Source organism: Xenopus tropicalis, chromosome 8 (genome assembly GCF_000004195.4).
Source record: "Xenopus tropicalis strain Nigerian chromosome 8, UCB_Xtro_10.0, whole genome shotgun sequence".
Lineage (NCBI taxonomy): Eukaryota > Metazoa > Chordata > Amphibia > Anura > Pipidae > Xenopus > Xenopus tropicalis.
In genome coordinates, this window is record NC_030684.2 from 35,444,575 (window position 1) to 35,469,880 (window position 25,306).

General features: G+C 36.1%; 1 protein-coding gene across 4 annotated transcripts in view; it reads left to right on the forward strand.

Moving 5' to 3' along the window:
* tnc (tenascin C) overlaps positions 1-24,937 on the forward strand; it is a 60,348-nt gene extending 35,411 nt beyond the window's left edge. For 2 of the 4 annotated variants that reach the window (XM_004916711.4, XM_002935202.5), the window contains 12 exons: positions 1,062-1,334; positions 6,508-6,630; positions 8,001-8,144; positions 10,277-10,396; positions 10,480-10,623; positions 13,017-13,147; positions 14,725-14,857; positions 18,012-18,163; positions 18,823-18,919; positions 19,990-20,151; positions 21,477-21,640; positions 23,120-24,937. In XM_004916711.4, the coding sequence (XP_004916768.1) occupies positions 1,062-1,334; positions 6,508-6,630; positions 8,001-8,144; positions 10,277-10,396; positions 10,480-10,623; positions 13,017-13,147; positions 14,725-14,857; positions 18,012-18,163; positions 18,823-18,919; positions 19,990-20,151; positions 21,477-21,640; positions 23,120-23,230 (1,754 nt within the window). In that variant the 3' untranslated portion in view covers positions 23,231-24,937. The remainder of the gene's footprint in view (positions 1-1,061; positions 1,335-6,507; positions 6,631-8,000; positions 8,145-10,276; positions 10,397-10,479; positions 10,624-13,016; positions 13,148-14,724; positions 14,858-18,011; positions 18,164-18,822; positions 18,920-19,989; positions 20,152-21,476; positions 21,641-23,119) is intronic. The other 2 variants (XM_031890671.1, XM_004916713.4) reach the window with 1 other exon arrangement.
* The last annotated feature ends 369 nt before the right edge of the window (positions 24,938-25,306 follow it).

A 25,306-nucleotide genomic window follows, 5' to 3' on the forward strand; every position in this document is an offset into this window, starting at 1 on the left:
GATACAACCCTTTTCCTTCCAAAACCTCTACTTACTTCTTACTTACTTTTTTGCAGTAGCTCGCTCTATCTGTACAATAAAGGGGTAGCAAAGAAAAATTATAGTAAATCCTTTTGGGGTACTTACCTCTGTTAATTGAATGGGATTTGATAAAAAGCTTGAGTAGAAACACATATAGAAAAGTTGAAAAAAGGAAGCACACGTGTTTCACTGTAAATGATTAAACTCTAATTTCCCCGTTTTCTAATTTTTGCTGTTTTTGTGACTTTTGGGCACATGAATCAATGGGTGAAAATACAGTAGGTTTTCTACATAACCATTAATAAATGTAATCCGAAAAAGAAATAACCATAACACAACTACCTGTAATGAACACCTTTCCATCTCACTGTAGTAGACTCTACTTAAACTCTTATCTATCAACAAAAACTTTTACTGTCTCTAGATGGAGAGATAGTAAAAGCAAAACCATTTCCTGTAGTGTTTTATTACCTTGAACTTAGCCCTACTTTGTGAAAAGCAAGCAGGTCACTGTTATTGTATATTTGCCCAATGGATGATTTTTTTTTTTAATTTTGCCATCATTCTGTTTGCTTTTTCCCTACTTACTGGGAGTGGCCTATGTACCTGGCAGCATTCACCAATAAGGAAGGAATATGATAATTCTTAGTCTCTTAGTTACAATGTTTTAGGAGCAAGGGCATTATTCAGCTGAGAATGCAAACCTCTTCCTACTTTAACTATCAAGGTTTCTACCATCTGTCTACTTGTATGAGTGATTTAACATATATCTCTTTAACATGTCACTTGCACTTCTTGGTTCCACTTTTTCTGTCTATCACTTATAAATGTCATGTTTTGTGGATTTTCTTTTCAGGTAATGCTAATCAATTTATTTTGTTTAAGTCATTTGCACTTTAGGTTCCCCCCCAAAAAATAAGGAAATGCTCCCATTGCATTGTGAATTTGGATTTTATTTCACTTTGGACTTTTTTTTCCTTAGGATGGAAAGCACATGTATTAATTTAACAATTTTTTTCCTTTCATGATATTCTTTTCAGAGCCAGAGCCTGAGGTTGGCAATCTTCTAGTTTCCAAAATAACTTCAGACAGTTTCCACCTATCATGGAACGCTGATGAGAGTGGTTTTGACAATTTTATACTTAAAATAAGGGATGCCAAACAGCAGTTTGAGCCTATAACTCTAACTGTCCCTGGCAGTGAACGTTCTTCATTGGTAACAGGATTGAGAGATGGTACAGAGTATGACATTGAACTGGTCGGCGTTGCCAGTGGTCAACGCTCTCCTCCCATAAAAGGAATGGCAACTACAGGTATTTTATTGAATGAAATCTGTAGGGATCCCAATAAATGAGTCGTACAGTACGTCAGGTTACATGCTTATTATTTATTTGGTAATTTTCACAGGAAAATAAATCATCAGTAGTCGATTTATTTATTAGCAATTCATTGTTCAGTTTCCTTGATATGAAATATATTGAATATTTTTACTTGAAAAATCCCTTGACATAACATATTATCAAATCTGCAAATATTTGTTTATCCTAATCAGAAAAAAACTCTCTAATTCACAAACTCAAAAATTGACAAATAAGCGCAGTAATCTGTCCTGTTTTTGTATCGTGCAACTTTTTTTGTGGCCATTGGAGTCTGAGAGCAAAACAATTCGCTCATCACAATTCATAGTTACCTTGCATGTAATAACCGGGGCACAGATACCAAAGTTGGGGAGTTTTTTTTTTCACTGTACAGTAGATTCTATGTGGTGCTGTAATCACTCCTCGAGTACCTTAAATTTTTTTTCTCATATATATCATATATTATTCAAACGCTGCCCGAAACAATATACATATATAGAATAGAGTAAACTTAACATTTTATATATGATTCAAAGCATTGTTTTTTCATATACCTGTCCATGATCCTATTTTGTGCTTTAATTTATATAAAGTGATTTATTTATAGTATGAAGTGGTTTACCTGGGAATATAAATTAATATGGAACAGATTACAGAAACTAATATTACATGTACAGAATGCTGTATATTACTGTATATTACCATATGTAATAAAAGGAACAAAGGTTGCCCTGGTGCAGTAACCAATAGCAGCCAATAAGATGATTGCCTTTTAATAGGTGATTAGTAAATTCTTTCTGATGATTGGATGCTATAAAAAATTAGCCCAGGAGCATGTGCATTCATCACACAAACATATAGACCAGGTTTTGTAATGTGTATTTCTTTATCAGCTAAAGGGAAATACATTAAGCTTATTCCTGCCTCATGAGCAATGAGAGATTCTCTCTTGGGTCATGTAGTCATATATGCATGTCTCTCAATCGCGTGTCTGCTCTACACATGCCTTTGCAAATATTTTCCCTTCAGTGGTGTCTTTTACATATACAAATATAAATGTTACAAGCATCTCTTTCCAGTAGAGTAGTAGCTCCCAAACTGTGAAGCTGCCCACCCACCCCTGTTCAGGGGCCCAAAGCATTGGGAGGCTCAGCTAAATGGCCAGTTAGTGATAATGCCAGTTTTCTCCTAGACATTCTTGGAGAGGATCAATAAATGAGATTTGGGATTTAACACATATTTGCTATTTTGAATATTTTTAAAAATGGTGTTGAATGGTTACTAAAGCAATTTGTTCATGTATTCACAACCTTGTTATGAGATTAAATGGGCACAGACAAAATGTTGGACATCAAAGGTGAACCATATTATTCAAAAACCTTTGCAGTATTGTAACTATAGTATCAGTGGGTCAGGGTCAAAATCTTTTGAACCCTGGTCCTTTGCCAATCAAAACCAGAGAGAAAGAGTTAGAATGAGAGACTGAATTAACCCCATACACCCCATATACACAATATCCCTCAATCCCTGAATGGAACATCGCACATTGGCCTTTTTTCTGCATTTTCCTTAAACCTTTATTGGGAAAGAAGGTCCTTAACGTGCTAGGGACCCGGGGCAGTCAGAATCCCTGAACCAGCTGAAATAATTGGTATCCTCCATCTCTTTCTTATATGCAGCTAGTATTCTAGCTGTAGTGTTATAGTTATGGGATTTGCATGATTGTTTATTAACTTATTTGGTTGAATAAGAGGGTTTGATGGTTTAAATTGAGTTATATTTAAATACTAATTGTGGTCAGGAAACCACACTATACAGATATACAATATACTGATGCCATGTTGGGGTTATGGCAAAACTGCACTCTCCATTTGATTCTATCAGGACTTACTTTCAGCTGTAGCACAGAACACCAGACAATATGAATTATCTGACTAAAGCGGTCACAGACTAATCTTTCCATGACATTTCATGAAATGATATTAGGCAGAGATGGAATACTGGGAATGTCATTTAAGATGATGAACGTGTGCTACGCGCATTTTTATGAGCATATGTTTACATGAACGGTAAAGCAGGGCCAAGGAATATTCAACAAAGAGGATCTACAGATGTCGTCTTTGCTTTGATATTCTTGCTATAAATGGCAAAAGTGTCTTAGATGAAACTTAAGGTAAATTCACTTAATTATACTAGGATAAACACGATCATGAGAGCGCTCTGGAACAAAGACGTAAATTAAGAATGACATCAGCTAGAGGCGATTCCAAAAGACAAAAATAAAAGTGCGATCATGGAATAAACATTGTGCTGAAGTGAAAGAAAGATATGTGAAAAAAATAAGAAACTTTGCAGTTGGAGATACAATGAGGGGACGTGCTACCGTATACCATTAGGTCATTCATGACCCAGGCCTCCTCATAGCTATCAACATAGTAGCTCCTTTGTTCCGGACCTAAGAAGATTTAAGGGCTTGTCAAAGTCAGCAACCAGAGACAGCAGCAGTCATCTAAAAAAAGGAATCTGAAGATAATTGAAAATGTGCTTAGCCCATAAATTCTGAACCAAATTAGAAGTGCAGACAGTTTAGGAATGCCAAGAGGAATTCCGGCTAGCTACTAACTACTACTCTGGGGACAGGGGCCTCTAGCCAACATCCCCACTAATGCTTTCGATTAAAAAGTTGAAAATATGTCCATGATTGTTAAAGCATTATGTAGGGAAGAGTGTGTTCTGCCATAATAACTGGTATAACTGTATATATCAGCCTACCCACAAAAATGTACAATGTTTAAATCCCCTTTTCTCAAACTGTACATGTTTCATACATAAATTATGTGTTTTTATATAATTAATACAAATATATCTTTATCAGTAGGGCTTGCCATACTGCCATATCTATTTTATACTCATAGGAATAGCTGTGCAATAGTCTTCATATGCAGAAAAAAAAGTCTTAGATTTGGTGAAATGCAAGGCATACATTGGTGATCAAATTGTAGCAGAAGCATATATGCAAAACTATTATGTGAAATGCTTCAAACCTTAGATTTTCCAGATAAGGGATCATTCCATAAAAAGGAGTGCTTAAGGCAAATGCAAATAAAAAGCAATAGGGTTGTTTTGCCAACAGCATGGATTTATACTAGCTGAGCTAGCAGAATATATACCCAATCCATAACAGATTAAGAATTTGTTGTATAATTAGAATTCTGTGGGAAATGGCATTCGAGTATGTTGTAGCTTTCTAACGAGGTATAAAAATATCTAACATACACAGTATAGCTTTCTTACTAAATAATTAGCACAGTTTATTCATGATTTTAGCCACAATGCAACGTACCTATCCAGAATCCTAATGTAAATTTTGGAACAGATATAGAAGGCTCTAAGATTTTGGCATCTATTATCTGTAAGTTTAGGGATCTAAGCTCTCTAGACAGAGGTCTTTGTGTTATTGAGAGCTTTATGCATAATAAAGAAAAAGGTACTGTAAACATTTAGGTGTTTTTGCATTCTTCTCTTCTACGGTACTGCAATTTTTTTCCTATTCTACATGTGCATAAGTCACATGGGAGACCAAAGATAGTACATTTATGCCAAAAGCAGTAGTTACTTTATTGATTTTGTGTGTCGGAGTTCTATTATTGATGCTGTGCCAATCTATAGTTGTATCTTTTATATCCTTCGAGATACAAATTTGTATCTGATCTTAATTGCTCTTGGAACTCATTTCTTCTTTACCTTAAGGCATGATAATGTTAATCACTATGGGCAGCCTCAAAGTATAGTAGAGAAACACTGACTTACTATCAGCCTCCTGTTGTTCCCTAGTTGACCCAATTTTCCTTACTTTTCTTCCCCAGAATGCAAAACTTTTGATGGTACAGCCACCTGAACACGCATGACTAACTTGCTTATATGTGCTAGAAGTCTTATTAGCTGCCTATTTTCCTTTTTGACTTAGCTATACAGTTTAAAAATCCCACATTTAAAATAAGAAGTGTCAAGCCAAGGAAGGCAGGCCCTAGGAATGACATATCAAACAGTACATCTTTCAGATGTCACTAAAAATGACTTTTAAGTTCATTGTCATGGTGCCATTGCCCTAAGTTATACGTGTCACAGATGTTGATGAGAATCAGACCACCAAAAGATTGATTTTTAGAGACAGTTCCAAAGCAGCAACATTCCCAAGAGTTAGCAACAAGTTCTTGTGGTTATGCCACTTTTGCATTTTTTAGTAGCTTCCAACCACCAGAAGAGTAGCCAGCATACCCTCCCACCATAGAGCACTAAAGAAAGTAGAAAATTAACTTTATGGAGCCCTTTTTTTGTTTTGCCAATAAATAACCCAATATTTCTGCTAAACTTGTCAACTGTTGAGCATTAACAATTTACACATCCCTCGCCTCACTGGAGATAGTTTGAAGTTGTTTGAAGCCTTGGATGAATTTGTGTCTCCTTTTGCGCAACATTTTTTTTTTTCATATTGTATGCTCCTGGCATTCACATGAAGGATTTGGATCGTACAAATCCCTTTATTTTCCTGCTGGCTTCTTCTTTCCGACCAGTTTTACCCCTTACTCTTATGCAACACTGGCAACCTTCCACAAACCCTTTTAAAATGGCTTGTTTGGGTTTGTTCACCATTGTTAATGGATTTCACTTGTGTGACCTTTTCTATTTTCCAGAAAAAAATCATCTGTGTATTGTGTTTTTCTGTTTTTACAAAAGATTAATCAAAAACAAAAATATCTATCAAATGTCTGAAAACAACAAAGAACAATCTCTGGGCTGAAAATCTTGCAATGATTTTCTCTTGATTTTATTGCATACCATTCCCAGAAATATCCCAGTTATAATTTTTAATTAACTTCCAAATATTGTGAACTGAGAAATCAAATAATCATGTAGGAAAATATATCACTTGTGGTGGGGGCTGATTTTTTATGACCAAATATGTAAATGCCCACAAATTTAAATGGTTAAGTATGTGTTCGAACTTTATTAAAATGCCAGGATTTTAAATGCTTTATAGAACCAAATGTGTGCTGCAACAGCAGGTTTAGAAAAGGGAAGAAAATACACATTTTCTAAATATCTAATCACTTATTTTCCTTTCTAGCTCTAGGCTCTCCTAAAGGACTTTCATTCTCTGATATAACTGAAAACAGTGCTAAAGTTACCTGGGTAGCACCAAGGATCAGGGTGGAAAAATTCCTGATCACATATATTCCTGTGTCTGGAGGTAAGGATCTGCCTTACTAAAAAATGAATTCTCAGTACATTGTTATTGTGCTAAATGTACAGGGATATGTTTTATAGAAATATAACCAAGTAAAAGAAACCAGCTGTTACCATTTAGTCAAATTTGCCCCCAGTGTTTCATTACCACAATCATTAACAGTAATGCCACATGTGCTGTGTCTCCACTGCTGTAGCAACCTAGTAATTATTAGCCGCTAGTTAGTAGCTATTTGTAAAAATGACTTTAAAAAGTCAGGGTGAGCCACATATGTTACAATTTAATAAAATCAGACCCAACATTTAAATATCCAGAAATACAGAAAATAAACTTTAGTTGGCCACTTTAGTTGTACCATCCTGGAAATGCAAAAATCCACAACTTTCCTAGCGAACAGAATGTCTCCAGGTCAAGGGCTTACATTGCACAACAATGTTTATATGTGTGGTCATGGGGATTTTGTGAGTTCCAGTTTGCTAAGGGGGAATCCTTTCCATCTGATTTTAGATTTTTATTTGTTTTATAATAGAATTTCCCATTCTTACACTGATTGAAAGTGTCCTAAACTTTAACATTTATTTTGTATATTGTATACTGGCCTAGACTAAAACACCTTGCAAATCTTCAAAGTTTCTCTCTATTTAGTATGGGGTATTGCAAACTATCCTCTACACCACCATATAGCACTGTTTAGCAAGATACTCCTTGGAGTTGGAGTTTTTGCCAGTAGACCATAGGCTCAAATCTTAAAGGAACAAGGATAAATAGCACAAGATTAAATAGCAGGTAACAGATAAGCTCTGTAGAATATAATGGGTTTATTTCTTACACAGGAACCTAAACCCATTGTATTCTACGGAGATTATTTGCAGTCTAATATGTAAACTGTGCTTTTTCTCCTTTTGTAGACTGACTGGCTGCCCCCATGGCCACACAGCAGCTTATTTATTTATCCAATCTATAATAGTGTTTCTAAAGCAAACACACCAGCTTTATCAGCGTGTGGCAAAAGTACATTATATTTTGATTACTTTAAAACACTTTCAGTTTGTGGTGTTACTGTTTCTTTAAACATAACATACACACTGGTTTGCAGTATCTGTACCCCACCTAGTCTGTATTTACATCTGGCAAAGTACAAAGTAAAAATAATAATTATCGGGATAAAGTGGTTAATGTGCCTTTCATGAAGTACTTAACATATAGCCTTAAGTTATCAAAGTTGAAAGGTCTCTTTTTTTTCCTTTTTTTTTCTTCTGTATAACTAGTCTCAGTTTTGTGTTATGATATTTTTTTCTAAATACAATCAAAGAGGTGTTTATGAAGAAGCAAATTATAGCACATTAACAGAAACCAAACCTATTTTTTTTCAGGTTCTCCTAACACTGTGGAAGTAGATGGGTCTAAAACTCAGTCAACTTTGGTAAATCTCCATCCAGGTGTAGAATATATTGTGTCTATTGTATCTGTGCAAGGAAGCGAAGAAAGTGAGCCAGCTTCTGGGACTTTCACCACAGGTACTGTTTGTGGCTGTACTAAATTTACAAGGATATATTAGAAAGTGTTTATACACATAAAATATATCTATGTGCATGTGTTTATCTTATCAGTTGAAGAAAAAGAAGTCAAAAACCTCTCTTAAAGCAAAACTAGACTACTCGAAAAGTGAAGGTGGGGTAACTAGTGCAAGTCATCTCTAAATAGTTATAAAATTGACCCAATCAATTGATTTTTATGGAAGATTTTCCTTTCTGAATATAGATATTGGTCAGTATTCAGGAAAGCTTTATTCTAATTTCACTATTATATGAAAAGCTTACACTCCTCAGTCATAACATAAATGACACAAAAAAATAAATAAAGCATAACCAGAACCGCAAAAATACAAAAGATAAAAAAAAGATTACATACAATGATGAATGACACAATATTGTGCCAACAGCCCCACATACATGCATGTGAATTTATTTAAGGCTGAAGACTAATCATTAGCTCTATCTAATGTCCACCGAGGACTAAGTACTCAGTTAAAAGTAGTTTTGGATTCCGTTGACAGGAATAAGTACCTTCTGGTAGTATTGACAGGAATAAGAGCCTTCTGGAAAGTATGACTCACATTGCAAGGGTCTGATATACATGACAAATTTTACATCCCTGTAGCAATGGTCAGGTCTAGACTGGGATTCAAAATAGGCCTTGGCATTTAAAATCCCTCTGGCATTTGCCAGAATCCACAGATTGCTGTCCACGTCTGGCAATGGTGACGATGTTTAGACCATTATCTCAGTTTTCATCATTTTCTGAGAGAGACCCCCTGTTTATGGTCCAGCATATTTAGGAACTCCCTTAACTCATGAAAAATTGAATATTTGGAATATTATTGCAAAAGTCAATCTGCTTTAGTCCCTAACTTTCCAGGACAGTAAGACAGACAATAAGACTTTGCCCACTTCAAATAGAAAAACTAAAAGCACTATGTATCATATTCTTTACCATAGCTTTCCACACTAATTGGCTTTCAGGCTGATCCCACATTCACTGCATTGGGCTCAACTAGGGAACCTGGCACTGTAGTGTGGGAAAATATGATCAAGGCTCTGTAACAGTGTTTTGATCACTTCTCTTGAAAGCAGAGATCCAAACCCCATAGATCATGCCCACAACACTTCCCATTCATGTCAACATTAAATAATCAACAGCAGGTATTGAGTGTCTTAACAGAGCAGCAAGCAACATAATCCAGTGACCTAAGAGTCAGCAGGACCCATGAACCAGTGTAACATAGTAAGCAAGGTTGAAAAAAGTTCAGCCTTTGCTGATCGATACAAAGTGGGCATTATCGTTCAGTTCATTTTTCTTTAAGCTCTTCTTTTGTGATTCTCTTTTCTATTCTATTTATTAAAATGTGTTCCTTTATTTCTAGCATATTGCATATAATTAAATGACCATTGCACAACATGGAGTATTACTGTAATTATGAAATTGCAAAATAACCATTTAGAAAAATTCTAAAAAACATTTTTAAACTATTTCAATCAATTAAATCGCAACATTCATATTTTGATGTTGCCCAACATGCCAGATGCTTTTGTTCTCAGTCCAAGCCCCTGCAGCAGTGTTCCCACCCTGTTGTTATGGAGCGTTCTGGCACAGGCCCAAATTCTCACTGTCATATAAACTCTTCTCATGTCGCTAAAGCAAATAACTGACTCATTTAAAAAAAAACCTGCATGCAAACTATATGTCTGGGAGGCTATTAGCTACTGAAACTCCACCCTTACATAACTACGCACTTTAAACACTTAATGTTACTTAATCCGTACATGAAACATCGCTGCAAGTCAGTTCAGGAACTCATTATCTGATTTGGTGTGTAATATAACATTTATTGTTTCCATTTGTGTTGTTGTGACATCTTTTAAGTCTACAAAAGGCATTACAGATTAAGGAGTGGAAAAAAACACCAAAGTGCCATTACATCTATTTTTAAGCTTGCAACCATTCTATTATTTCTCAAGATTAGTAAAAGCACATTTCTGATTGGTTGCTGCACTTTTTGTAAAAAACACCCACTATTGGCTATTTCTTAAAAGCTTGCAGTATTTATTCATTATTTCAACATATACATGTCTAATTATTATTCATTTAGCTCTGGACAGTCCATCCGGTCTTAAGGTTGTAAACATTACAGAGTCAGATGCACTGGCCCTCTGGCAACCATCTTTGGCATCTGTGGACAATTATGTCTTCTCCTACTCTGCAAAGAATGGTGAGCAGACCCTTTTACTATTATGCTTTCTACTTATTTAATTGGCTCTCTGGAAATAATAACACAACGCTTTTTTTTTGTAGCACCTGCAGTAACACATTCCATCTCAGGCAATACTGTAGAGAATGATTTGATTGGTCTGCATCCCTCTACCGAATATACTGTTAAAGTCTATGCTGTCAGAGGCCAACATCGGAGTGCTGAAATCTCTACAAAATTCACCACAGGTATGCCACGGATACCAATAGAAACCTTGACCAAATGCATTGACCAACAAGTCAAATTCAAACTTAAGGTGGCCATACATTGTAAGATCCGCTCATTTGGTGAAGTCACCAAGCGAGCAGAGCTTCTCCTGATATGCCCATCTATGGGTGGGTGATATCAGGCTAATTCAATCATTTTAGACCGAGCCGATGCAGTCCCCGATCAGACAGAAAAATCAAACCTGCCCGATCAAGATCTGCCCAATTTCAGGCCTGTCGTGGGTGCCAAGTCATGAGCAGATAAGCTGCCAAATTGGTGTAAAGGGTCGATATTGGCAGCTGAAATCGTCCTGTGTATGCCCACCTTTAGAGCTGGGACTGTAGTTACAAAATAAAAATAACCAATGCATAAATAATAAACAATAAAAAATATATATTATCTTTGATCCTGTTAATTATAAGACCATTTTTAATTGAAAAGCATGGTCATAGAAACCATTCAGCATTTGCTAAACCTCTTGAGAGCAAACTGGCATTTACTTCAGAGGGAGCACTGACGGATGCAAAGAATATGGAGTTAAAACAGGTGTCATGAACAAAGCTTATACTGGAAGGCAGCTTAACAAGTTAATCATCATGACAGCTGGAAATGTACAAACCAGCAATTGTTTTTATTGCACCAAAAATATAAGCTTGTGCGAACATTTAATTATTAACGTCTGCCTTGGAATAAAAAATGTGAAGCAAAAAAAAAAAATTATTGAAAGGAAAATATTTCTTCTAAATTATATGATGCCAAGAGATTCTGAAGTCTCTCAGGAAGAACATTCTAAAAGCTTATTTTCCTTTCCTATGGAGCAGCTCGTTTCAACTGTTACATTGTGGGCTTCTGTTTGGCATTTAAAAATTTAAAGTGAAGCTATTCATTTCTCCAGCACTGGCAGCCCAGTCCCTGAGGGCTGGCACCATCGAATTATGGCAGCACATTTACTAACGTAGCTGCTAAATTGCACCATTGCAAGTTTCCATAGCAACCAGTTTAGATAATTGCTTTCTAACGTGTAGAAGATTGATCAAAACTAATTGCTAATTGCTTGCTACTGGCAATTGTACTGGTGCCTACTCTAAGAAATCAGCCCTGTGAAATAAAGCACATTTACTACCCGTGGAGCAGTGCGAAAAAATATGGCACATTGAACTCTGCTCCATAGTCCTGCAGTAAGCGCCAAAAGTAAAGGTCCTTGCTCTCGAATTTGGAAAGCAAAGACCTGTGTTTTTCTATTACAGCAGTACATTTCTTCAGCAATGCTATATTCATATAGGGCAGTTTGGGCATGTAGACATACCCCTGCCTCTAGCTTTTCAACTAATATGGTTTAACTAATTTAGGTGTGCAAGTTAGAGAGTGTTGGAATACCTCCTGCCCTATGGCAGAAGTGGAATTGGAATTATGTTCTGGCCTTACTGTATTCACACTTATACACGCTTAATGATTATGTGTCTAAATTACTATTTTACCATGTTATCTAAAGAGATTTGAATAGATATTTGTATGTATGTATGTATAACTTTATAAAGCACCACAAGGGTATGCAGCGCTGTACAATCTTACAAAATACAAAATTACACACAGGGAGGACAAGTGATATAATAAATAAATACAATAAATATGTATATATAAGTGCCATGTGGGATGAGACACAGTAGGAAGGAGGTCCCTGCCCCGTAGAGCTTACAATCTGGTTGCAGGTTGTGTCACACTAGGTATTCTGACCACTTCTGCCTTAAGAAAAATAGCAGCAGTCAAAATAAACCTTCCCTCATCCTGTCACCTTTTCCCATAATAATCTATGAGAAATGTGTAAGTAGACAATAGACTCTGTGCAAGTAGACATGGGAATTATTTCTTAACATGACAATGAAAATGTACTTTTACATTAGATGTATTTCCATATTCTACCATGTACAAATATAGTTAATTAAGTCGAGTTGTAAAGAAGTACCAAAATTGTGATCCCATCACTGGTTATTATCTTGTTATTCTGTTTACATGTAAATTTACACTGTTGTTTAATACTTAACAATAATCAAGATTTGCATAGACTTGGTTTATCTGCAATTTATTTAGTAAAATTTTTGAAAGATAAAGTCTGGAAAACATATGTAACAGCATTTTTTTTCCTGTTTAAAAATCAATAAAAAAATATTTACATAGATGTATCTCCATATTCTTGACATATTAACAATATTTAATGGAATCCTGAAACCCTTCTTTTTTTAATTATCCTTAAGGTTTCCTAAAATTACTGTTTGCACACACAAACTTTTCCGTAGCACAAATGTTTTGCCTTTATACTGCTTCCTATAGATTGCTGTCTGTAATGTCCATTTAACTTTTCTCTCTGTGCATGCAGCCCTTGATGGTCCAAGAGATTTGAGTGCAAGTGAGATCCAGTCAGAATCAGCATTGCTCACCTGGAAACCTCCAAGGTCAACAATTACCGGATATGTGCTAATCTACGAGTCTGTGGATGGAACCGTCAAGGTAAAGATGAAGTTTCAAAAAGTCTATGAGTTGAAACCCTTCTTGAAAGTCCAACCTTTTGTCAGCGCCCTCTAGCTCATAACACAGTTACAGATATAGGAGAATATTGTTTTCTCAGTTATTGCCATAATTCCAAGAATAAAACAAATATGTTTTAATCTAAATATAACCTTAATTGACCTTAAAGCTGTGATTTACAATGTATCTAGGACAGCATGGGTGTTTTCCCTTAATCTCATCCTAAATGGCTTCCAGACAGGAAGGGGGGGATGGGGATTAATAAAAGATTGGCCATGGGCTGTGTCCCGCTCCAGCTGTGCCCCTGCCCGTCCCAGCTCTGCCCCTGCCCGTCCAAGCTTTGCCCCATTTCCAGTGTGCTGGGAACTATGGGCTAGATGTGACCACCTTTCTTGCCACAAAGTCACTACTACTTAAGGCTCCCCAGTTTTACCAGCCCCAGGGTTTGGGAAGCACTGCTTTATTAGTATCTATTTATGTCATACTATATAATATTAATCCTGTTTTTCACCAATAATATTTACTTTTGCACTAAAGCATCAATAACTCAATGAAAATAGATGAATTCCAACACAGTTTAATTTTTTTTTTCTGCACAACCATGGTCATAATCAGAACACCAAGGTTAACTTAACCTACACCTTTGCTTGAAAAATGTAAATGGGGTTGCAGGACATTTTAATTAGAAAATAATTGTGTTAGTTTTATGAGTCATGTTTCAGGAAATGTGTCACTGCCTGTATGTGGCACACTCAAATCTTGAACTTACATCATTTAAAATTGACCAGCAACTGTACTTACAATTAATTTAAAAATAATTAGGACTGAGTCACATTTTTTTCCTCCTATTTTTGACTGCACAAACATTCACATTAAGTGATTTTATCACTTCTGTAGAACCATGAAATAATTTTTAGCCACATTATCCTCGTTAAAGATATCAAAGCATTCCAGATAAGCTCAGAGCAAGTATCCTTGTAAAATATATTGCATCATATATATCTACTCTATACAAGGGGTTTGAGCGGTCCTTAGAGAGAAGCAGTGGTGGTTTTCACACCCTAAAACAACCAAAGTAGTTCAAACCGCACAGACATCCTTTTACGTATGGAATAGATGCTGCCATTAAAGCTCACGGTCTGCAAATAATAAACAGTGCCATATGGTAAACACATGTTAAAAAACATTTGTTAATGGAGGGAAATAAAGCATTGTCGTTCTAAAGACTGAATCAGTGCATTAAAAACATGGAATTCTTGAATGAGAAGCAACATTGCAAGTTCTTAGTTCACTTATATTGTGAAGTGCCCACACAACTTTACACCAGTTCACACAACAAATTGTGAAACATACACATTTTTTCTAAATGCACACATTTCTGTAGTTGCATAAACCCAACATTTTGTGTGTAATATTTGCAGGCAAAAGATCATTTGCATATAAGAAATTGTTCTAATTATATTCTTCTTTCAAATGAGTTCTTCAAGTTAGATCCCATTTGGGTTTGAGATATTTTGTGAAGAAAACAAACAACAGATTATGTTTTCCTATATTTGCAGGAAGTTGTTGTGGGTCCAGATACCACTTCTTACAGACTACTCGATCTAAGCCCATCTGCTCAATATATTGCAAGGGTTCAAGCGATAAATGGTGACAGAAGAAGCAAGGAGATCCAAACCATTTTTATAACAAGTAAGATAACAGAGCTCAGAATTGATGTTTCAGTATATAATCAGAAAATCAAAATGCAATCATTCAATTTTACACACTACCACACAGCAGGTTTACAAATGATTTCATGTTGTATAAAAGTTTTAAATTAATTATAGTGACTGGCACATTGTTACCCTCATTTAGTCCACATACATTTATTGGCTTATTGGCTATGCATTGAAGCAGTATTTTGTTGACTGCTTATAATTGGTACTTGTGTTACTTTTAGCCCTGTTGTGTCTCTGCCTACATTAATTCTACCATGTCACTTCAGTGGCTGGTTTCATTGTCTAAACCACATGTCAAACACAAGGCCTGTGGGCCGAATACTGCCCTCATGTGACCCCTGGTGACTGTGCCTGACCGTGCAGCACCAATTGCCTGACTGCATTGTGACTGTGCCTGGCCGCGCAGTACAGGTATGGGACCTGTTATCCAGAATTTTCTGGACCTGGGGTTTTCCGGATAAGGGATCTTTCTGTAATTTGAATCTCCATAACTTAAGTCTACTAAAAACCATTTAAATATTGAATAAACCCAATAGGATTGTTTTGCCTCCAATAAGGATTAATTTTATACCTTAGTTTGAATCAAGTACAAGATAGTGTTTTATTGTTACAGAGAAAAAGGAAATCATTTTTAAAACTTGGAATTATTTGCTTATAATGGAATCTATGGGAGATGGCCTTTCTGTAATTCATAACTTTCTGGATAACGGGTTTCCGGATAAGGGGTCCCATACCTGTATCTTAATAAAAAATTTGGCTTATGTTTTAGATTTCAACCCCCTTATGTGATTGAGTTTGACACCCCTGGTCTAAACAGTTAAAAAAACAGAGAAGAAAAAGAAACATATTATTATTATTAACATTTATTTATAAAGTGCCAACATATTCCGCAGCGCTGTACAATAAGTGGGTTTCATGCAATCAATAAGCGATACAAGAGGTGAAGAGAGCCCTACCCAAAAGAGCTTACAAGAAACATATAGAAATCCATTTTGTTTTTTTATTTTAACAATTTTCTGGAAATTGTTTAGTCTAGCAAACTAGGTACCCATACATTGTTATCCTACTGTGTTTTACAATTTATCTGCCTTTGTGGTAACTTGTCCCTCTTGTTTAAATGACGTCAGGTTTTTTATACTCCCGTTTTAAGCCCATACCCCAAAAATGACAGCTAAGTTATAGTATACTATGGTTAATCCACAACATCTGTTCCCAGTCTTTGGTTGTAACATTTTCTGCTCAGAAAACAATTTGGGTTAAATAACAATTATGCTGTAGGGGGTAGCGCAGACATACAAACTAAAATTTATAGATAAAGAAGTCAACTGTGGATTGTTAAAAGACAGACTCACAACAGGAGACCAACAATTACTAAACAGGTGTTATACATTTTAACAGCAAATATTGCTGTGTACAATTAAAGAATTTCCAAATTAAAGAATGAAGAGCTTCAGCATAATGAGTTTTTTTCCCTTTTTCTTAATTAATAAGAAAAATCCCCATCACTTATTCCTTCAGCTTTAGTTTCCATTGAAACTGACTTTTCTTTACAAGACTAATGGGAATCCTTTCCGCCAGACTCTTAAGGGGAAAAATGTAAAGGGAAAATGTATGTTTCGGATTTCCAGTGTCTGAAAAGTATCCATCACTTGTGACTTGTCCCCAGTGTAGGTGTTTTAGTCATATTAGTTTTGTAACTCGTAAAGCCCTTTATATGTACTTGGCATAACAAATAAAGTCATTCAATGCAATCATGGACTTTGTGACCTGTGTGTGACCCAAGTATTCCAGTTTCCTCAGTTGCGATGAATGGAAAGTCATTCATATTTGAAATAAAACATATGCTTGGAATAGTTTATTCGGGGAAACGCAAGGCACAAGTAGCCAAAGTACAAACTGCTGGAAGTTAAACTACAAAGAGCTGAGAAGGGAAAAGATCATTTAGTTTGGGCCACTTGCTTTTGCACTGCAATCTGTTGGAAAGGACAGGGCATTTATTCCTGTTGCCCCAGACAAATGTCTTGGTTTATCCCCAAAAAAGGTACAATTTTACTGAGCTATTTATTTTATTATAAAAATAAGGACATTATTGCAGATGCAGGGGGATCATTGATAAAGGTGCAGTATAGCTAAAAATGGTTATTTCACTCACAACAGATCGTGCCATGAGTCTTTTACAACAATATCTCGAGTTAAGAGACACATTTATCATGACCCATCTGGTCATCTGTCTAATTAATAGTTTTAGTTCCCCCAAGCTAGAAATTAGCATCATGTTATAAAAACAGAAATGACTGAATATGTCAAGACTTGATTGGCTTAACATATATTTTGATGACAGGAGCATTCTGGCTAGAAGGCAGCCATCAAAGATTTCTAAATAGATTTTATGTGGTCTGAATGAATCAACGTGGATATGATCTGTAATAACACTTCTGTTTACAACACTATTATTCCAATATCTATAATAGTATAATAGTATATCTATAAAATTACCTATACCTTCTTTCTATTGTTGCTGCTGTCCCAGAGCAATCGATAGGAAGGCCTTTATTATACAAAAGGTTTATATTACTATAAATTGCTTTCCCAATTGCTTTGAGCAATCTAGAAAGTGGTACTTTAGGTGCCATGCAGGGTTTGACTTTATTGTTATCCAGTTGATCGTACCACAGAACTAGCAGCCAGATATTGTCTAATGTAGTCATGCACACAGATTACCAATGAGCAAAAATCAATTTGCTTGGGCTGATCAGTTCAAAAAAACAGATCAGAAAGTTAAGAAGCTGAAGCCCCTATTCGTTATGTACTTGCTGGTGCCCCATTCACCTGCAGGATCCTCAGTATCTGAAATGTATAGTCTTGAAAGACCAAGTGAGATCTGATAGTATCAAAGAAGGTTCTCCCAAACTGCCTGTGCAGTGTCATACATGCCCAGATGGTCAGGCAGGAAGATCAGATAAAAATCAGATAAAATCAGATTTAACATAGGATTATACTGCCCCTCAATATTATACTGCATTTTATTCTTGATAATTGAAATGGGTTCATATTTTGCTTTGATATAATTTTCTTTTGGGTTGAATTGCTCTCATAGACAATTCTTTTATACTTTCTTTGTACAGTTGGGCTACTTTATCCATATCCAAAGGACTGTTCCCAGGCTTTGCTGAATGGAGAAGCAGACTCTGGTTTATACACAATTTATGTAAATGGTGACCAGTCTCAGCCCATGGAGGTATACTGCGACATGAGTGTTGATGGAGGAGGATGGATTGTAAGTATTTAGTCGACTGTTCATTTCTTTTAAGTTTTGTACTGGAATGTACATAGATTACCATGCAGGGAATTCAAACTTATCCCTAAATTAGGGATCGGAATGTACAATGAGTCAAATTATTAAAGCCTGTAAGGGCCAATATAACTGTAGATTCCATGGGTTTATCTAAGACCCCTAACACTGGGTTCTACTGAATTAACTAAATAGATTTGAACCCTGCCATTCAGTCATGAGGTGTCATTGACACCTCAGACACTAGTGAAACAGCACAAAGGGCGCAAAAACCCTCAGTTCTCATTTGAAAAAGCACTTGTGTCAGGGCAGTGTAGCACAGATGTAATGGGTGCAGGGTTCAGTGTAGTCTTTACATTACCTCACTCTGCAGGGCTCTGTTCAGACTGTACCCACTGGAGCACCCTAACTATCATAACTGAAAGATGCTCAATTTGGGGGGAAGGAAGGGAAGACACCTACTTGCCCCCCCCCCCCCCCCCAGCCCTCATGAATACATCTCTGCCAAATGTAGGCAGCGCTATTTTCTTTGGGGGCACATAAGTCTCTGAGCTGCATTTTGGATATATATTATTGCTATTCCTATTGCATTTAGGATATTGTTTGAACTTTGGGGTTTTATATATGTAATGATTTCTTCTTAGGTATTTTTACGGCGTACAGATGGGTCAGAAGAATTTTACAGAAACTGGAAGACATACAGTGCAGGATTTGGAAATATTAACAATGAATTTTTCATGGGTAAGAAAGAATAGTTAGAGAAAGCATAACTTTATTGGCACATACAAACTTTACTGCAGTTTACATACAGTGATACCAGAATTTGTGAGGTTAGCTAATGTAATGTTGGTTCCAAAGTTTGCTTCAGCTTTACTAGCTGTGGTTAAGGTGATGAAGGTTAAGAGAATTTTTTCAACAGATGACCTGCTGAATGGTTAGAACTGATTGGAGGATAATAGGAGGTTTGACCTAACAACTTTACAGCCTTATGTTTCTTACTTCTTAAACGGCACCAATCACCCAGAAATTGCTTCATCCATCAGAGGTGCGGGCTAATAGAGCCTGCACTCCAGCTGGGGGAAACAATATTCTTTTTTAAATAAAACAGCCCCTTACAGTGCTAGACTGCCTGCACTGAGAGGGAGCTCCTGGGCAGGCAGCCATGTCGTGGCACTAATAATATATGTTGTGTGCATTAAATATTTTAGACTGATGGAATAGCCATGTGGCCTGACATCACTAGGATCACTGCCAGCACCAAGGAGTTGATTTATCATTGCTTGATATTTTTTACTAAGCAGTAATCATGATTACTGCTAGTAAAAAAAATGAGGATTTTACATTAAACTATTTGTTTTCTACTCTGGAACTCACTATTTTAGCAGCTTAGAAATGCTTTTAACTTGGGCATTTGTTTTCCAAGCTGACAGCATAAGAAATCCTCAAGGGAGAACTGGGAAATAACTGCTACAGTAACCTAATCAGATGCTGATTGTTAATGGTACAATCAGCAGCATTCAAATCCAATATGAAAACCAATTGTCAGAATCCTTAAGCCTCACTTGTAGTCTTGTAGCTGGTATTTAAGATTCAGAGTGCTGTTAGAGCTCAGCACTGCCTCTGAGCTCTAACGCCATATATGTATATGAGAAGGAAAATATGTCAATTTGTCAGAACACTGAAAAGTGTTAATAAATGGTTTTTTAAAAGACGAATTTCACTGTACTAGATTAACAATAATGTAAAAGTTGTATAGTATTAATAAGAATACTTAACTAATAATTTATTTTTGTATTTTTAATTTTAATCAGGTCTGGAAAACCTGCATAAACTGACCTCCCTGGGTCAGTATGAGCTACGAGTAGACCTTCGTGATAATGATGAAACTGCATATGCAGTCTATGATAAGTTTAGCGTTGGAGATGCAAAGAGTCGCTTCCGGCTCAAGGTTGAAGGTTACAGTGGTACAGCAGGTGAGAAATTACTTTGTTGCCTAATAGTATGTTGGCGGTTGTTTCATAGATAATAGGTTTGTGTAGTTACTGATGTTACTGAGACAAAAAAGTCAAGCTTATAAAACAGGTGTAAGATTATTAAAATAAGGAGGGTTCCACAGTAAAGTGTGGCAAGGAGATCACCGAACAATGAATGTAGTTAAAGTTATTTTATATTGATTGGAAAAATATTTACATAAACATAAACGAGAAATGAAATAACAAAAAACAATATTTTACACAATAAACCTACAATATGCACACAAATTCATATAAAACAGATATACTAAATATACACTATAAGGACAAACTCCAACATAAATAGACACACTAAAATAAAACACAATAGCCCAACCACCTAAATATTACCCCACGCCACATCATATAAACACCCAGGATCACTCAGCCTAAATATACCTTTCCTTAGGTTCTGTTACTTGTCTAGTCTGTGATTTCATTGGGTTCCCTCTGATCAGGTAAAGTGGTCAGTCATCTTTTAGGCCCTGCGTGTCCACTTTGCCCTGCTGTAGTCACACAGGATAGATGGAATTCTAAACGTTTATAAGTCTCTTCTGATAGGAAGACTAAGGGCAGTGGCACACTCCCCAACATGCCATTTCACCGCCCATCATGCCTCCTAAGAAAACTTTGGGCGAATTTGGAAAACCGAAGCAACACTTGTGCCATCCCACCAGCGATTTACATTCTTGCTGGTGGGATGGAATGTCGGGAAGATTAGTCACCCACAATAGCGAAGATTTATTGCGGGCGACTAATCTCCCTGTGTACCTCTGCCCTTAGAAGATTGTTTCCTGTCTTATTATTAATGAAAAAAGTCATATAGAGGCAGATTTATGATTGCTTCAGCCTTTTGGAAAGGAACTCACTTGGTATTTCAGGGAATAAAACATTGTTAGTTGAAGTAATTTTTCCCAAACTCACTAGGGGTTTCCATTATGATTGCTGAAACCGAAATGCTCAAGCAATCATAATTCTGCCCTGTAGTGTCAATACAAATTTGACAGTAACCTTACATAGGCTTCATAAATGATGTTACTGAAACACATACAAATATTAAATATAGGCAAATATGTGATGTTTCTTTAAGGATCTTGTATCGTCTGTATGAATACATTTTGAGATACAGTACATGTTTTTCTTTGTTTATGTATGTATATCGTTATTTATAAAGCGCTACTTATGTATGCAGCACTGTACAGCACTGTGTCCAAGTATCATTATATTAAATGCTTATTCTTATAGGCTCTGTATTTATTAGCCATTCTGGGTTTTTCTTTTAACAGGAGATTCCATGACTTACCACAATGGGAGATCATTTTCCACATTTGACAAGGACAATGATTCAGCTATTACAAACTGCGCTTTGTCATACAAAGGGGCTTTCTGGTACAAGAACTGTCACAGAGTAAACCTTATGGGTAGATACGGTGACACAAACCACAGTCAGGTGAGAGTTTTATTGGATTTCTTTTTAAATATACACATTTATGCTATTTAACCCCAATTATACACATTTATTTTATGTAATCCAACCAGTGATGGACCCATTTAATGAATCCTTACGGGATGATTACTAATTACTTATAGCAAATCAGTGCTTCTTGGTGCTTGGCTAATCCAGTCCAGTTTCTTCCTGTTCAAAAAGCATATTATGATACATCTCCACGCCCAGCAATATATCTTGGCAAGGGCAATTTGTACTTTTCCAAAATTAATTTTAATTCATATTCATTTTTAACTTGCTCGAGCTAAGTCACATTAAGAAAACTTACAAAACAAAAATATTGGTAAATTCATTTTTTAAATATTAAATATTTAAATTACACCTCCCTTTGGGTTTTTAAAAAGTTGCCAGGTTTTAGTTGCCAATTTTTTTTTACACACTTACAATACAACACATCATTATGTAGAAGTGATGTGCATGCCAGCTTTGCCTACTTGTAATCTTGTATTCCAAACGCAAAGCTAAAATCATTGTCAATACAACTTTTTAAATGGTTTGAAACAACAAAGTTATGAAACCTCCCTTGGAAGTCATCTTTACCAGAAACATTGTCTATACTGTGAATTATTAACAGCCCCAACTCATATTACTATTTGTAAGAGTTCTGTGGATTCAATCGAGAATGTTAGCTAATATTCAGGTTACAATCCATAAATCCTTCCCTGTTAAGAACTTAATGGAACAAACTAGACCTGACAGAGCTAACTCCACAGAAAATTTGCCTTGTTATACCAAAAAGAATTTTACTGGATACAATTACAAATCAAATGTATCCACAATTGAACATTGATTTGTATATGTTTTGTGCCCTCACAGAAGCCAGCAGAATGCATAATAATAATGTCCCTTGCGCATTAATGTTTATTTTTAGCAGTTTCAATCCAAGTCAAGGAGATGCAGTTAAATCACTTGATTTTAAATCCTATATAGTAATTTTCTATGGCTATAATACATATATATTAGATGGAATCTGTAATGGCAGATTCTGTTAATGCTTATAAGAGGGGCCTGGATGAGTTTTTGAACAGAATCAGAATATCCAAGGCTATTGTGATACTAATATCTACAGTTAGTATTGATGTTGGTTTATATAGTTTATGAATGTGAGTGTATAGATTGGTAACTATAGGTTTGTGTGTGCTGGGTTTACTTGGAAGGGTTGAACTTGATGGATTCTGGTCTTTTTTCAACCTTATGTAACTATGGAATGTGGGATGTGTGTTTAGACCTTCTCTAGCTTTAGAACACAACCTTCTACTGAATATTTTACCTTACATTTCTAACTATCTGGACCCAGTTTAAATTTAAAACATTGTGACCTGACTGCGGGTTGGGGAAAAGTGTAGCCCTTATTTTTAAAAAGCAACTGAAATAATTTTTTTAAAGCTGAATTTGTAATCCCATGCATTGCAATCTTTTCAGGGTGTCAACTGGTTCCACTGGAAGGGACATGAATACTCAATTCAGTTTGCAGAAATGAAGATAAGACCAGTAAGCTTCAGAAATCTTGAAGGAAGGCGGAAGAGAGCATAAGGACTAGCCTATAGCAGTTATGAGAAGTGGAAGAAGAGGTGGAAGGACTGACTGTAGTATCCTTTGCTACAGCCTGCCCACCTACCCCAACTTCACAACTCAACCACAAAAAAAAGAAGTGTCTTATGGAAATACCACAGTGTCTTAAGTATTTCATTGCTTGATGAACCTGCAGGATTACAGTTCAGCAGGCTTGTCCAGTTGCATTTCTACCAATCAGCTTTCATTGTCTGTGGCCCAAACAACACCAAAGACTTTCTTAGGCAGCTATGTATGCCTACTGCATCCTCTGCTTGCAAGGCAGGCAAGAAAATGGGAAAGAAAAAAAGGGAACAAAAAAAGTAAAAAAAAAAAAGAAATAAAACACACAAACCGAGAGAGTAGAGAAGTAGTTTTAGATACAGTACCATCATATTTTTGAGAAAGGTATTGTTTGTGGCTAAAGTGAAGTTTGTTTTTATTGTTTGGATAGGGAGGCAACAAAATAAATGATACTTTAAGCTATAGAATGATAATAAAGCTACAGAAGAAAATAAAAAGATTGGGGGGGGATCAAAATTACTTGTAATGTAGACAAAAAACTGTAATAAAATCAACCCCATTAGAAATAGTATTGTCCTTGATGCTGGAAAGGTTTTACACCATACAGAAAAAAACTCTTGGAATCACGTCAACCATTCCTTACTCCTTATCAAAACCAGACTCTGTGTTTGGTTAATATTCTAATCTATTATCTCTATTTATGCAGTTACAATAATATATAACATAGAAGCCCATAATATAAACAGCAAACACAAAAATATGGCTTTGTATGAGGGTTTCCTCATACCTGTGTTTTTTGCCTTTACTCATCCAATCGTGTTATGTGACACCTTTTCCTATGAACATATGGACTGACATGGAATAAATGATTTCAGAAGGTGATCCATTGCTTTGGCAAAACACACCAAAAGCTGTTACATTTTGGTTGGGAGATGGATCCAAGACCTTTTAAAGTTTTAAAAACTCAGGGATGACGTCTCTGTTAGTATTCTCGCCTAGGCTGTTATGGAACCAATTCTGTATGAGATAGGTGTCACAAGGTACCATGTTATCTGCAGGGTTCCATTAAGCAGCAATCGGAATGGTTCAATCTGCACAAAAATCTCAACAGGAAACACAGGTGGGTTTTTTGAAGCCTATTTCCAAATCACTAAGCTTTTATTGGATGTCAAGTGAACATAGTTTGTGTGTGTACTCCTGTGGTGGCTTTTGATATTCCCATTACAATGAAAAATTTGTTCAAACAATAAAGGGATTTTGGTATCGCAGAGTAAAATTAAATTCCGCAGCAGGATTGCGTTTTTTTTTTTTTTTTCATTATATTTTAAATAATTTTATTAAAAAAATTAAAATGGTGAAAAAGGGAAAATATTGTATTGATGTAGATATCGGCACAGCAGAAACTCATAAAGGGGTCCCTTTTTATTTCACTACATGTATTAGGAAGAGTCTGGGAAGTTTCTAAAAACCTTTTTTCATTGGCTGCGGTGGCTGCAAAACCCTTCTGCAACTTGCAGACACCCTTGAAAAGGAAAAGGTTAAAGGTAAATGTAATTATTTTTAGGAATTTTGAAAAAATGGCAAGTTCTCCCTGTTGCATTTCTTATGTACCATACTCTTTAATCAATGACAATGAAATAAAAGTTGTTTGTTGTATAAAACGCATTTTGGTTGTTCCTTTCTTTAGTGGATGATCACCAGAAAACATGGGTTCATTGCAAGGAATTATAGTTCAGTACAAGACATTAGGGTGCAGCCACTTACCCTAGCACAGTGTGAAAGCTTTGAGCACAATCACCATCTTTTGTTTTCTGCATCACTGGGGACACTAATGCGCGATTCTCCTGACGTTCTATCGAGACCTACTACTGATTTGGTGACAGGGTCGGGCTGGGGGGTGCAGGGCCCTGCAGAGGTGCTCCCACTGGCCGCATCTTCCGCAGAGCCTCCCTAATACCCAACTGGGCCTCCCTAACCCCCAGCCGCAGGGTCCTCCACATCGCATCAGGGGAGGAATGGTCAGCCGGAGGAGCG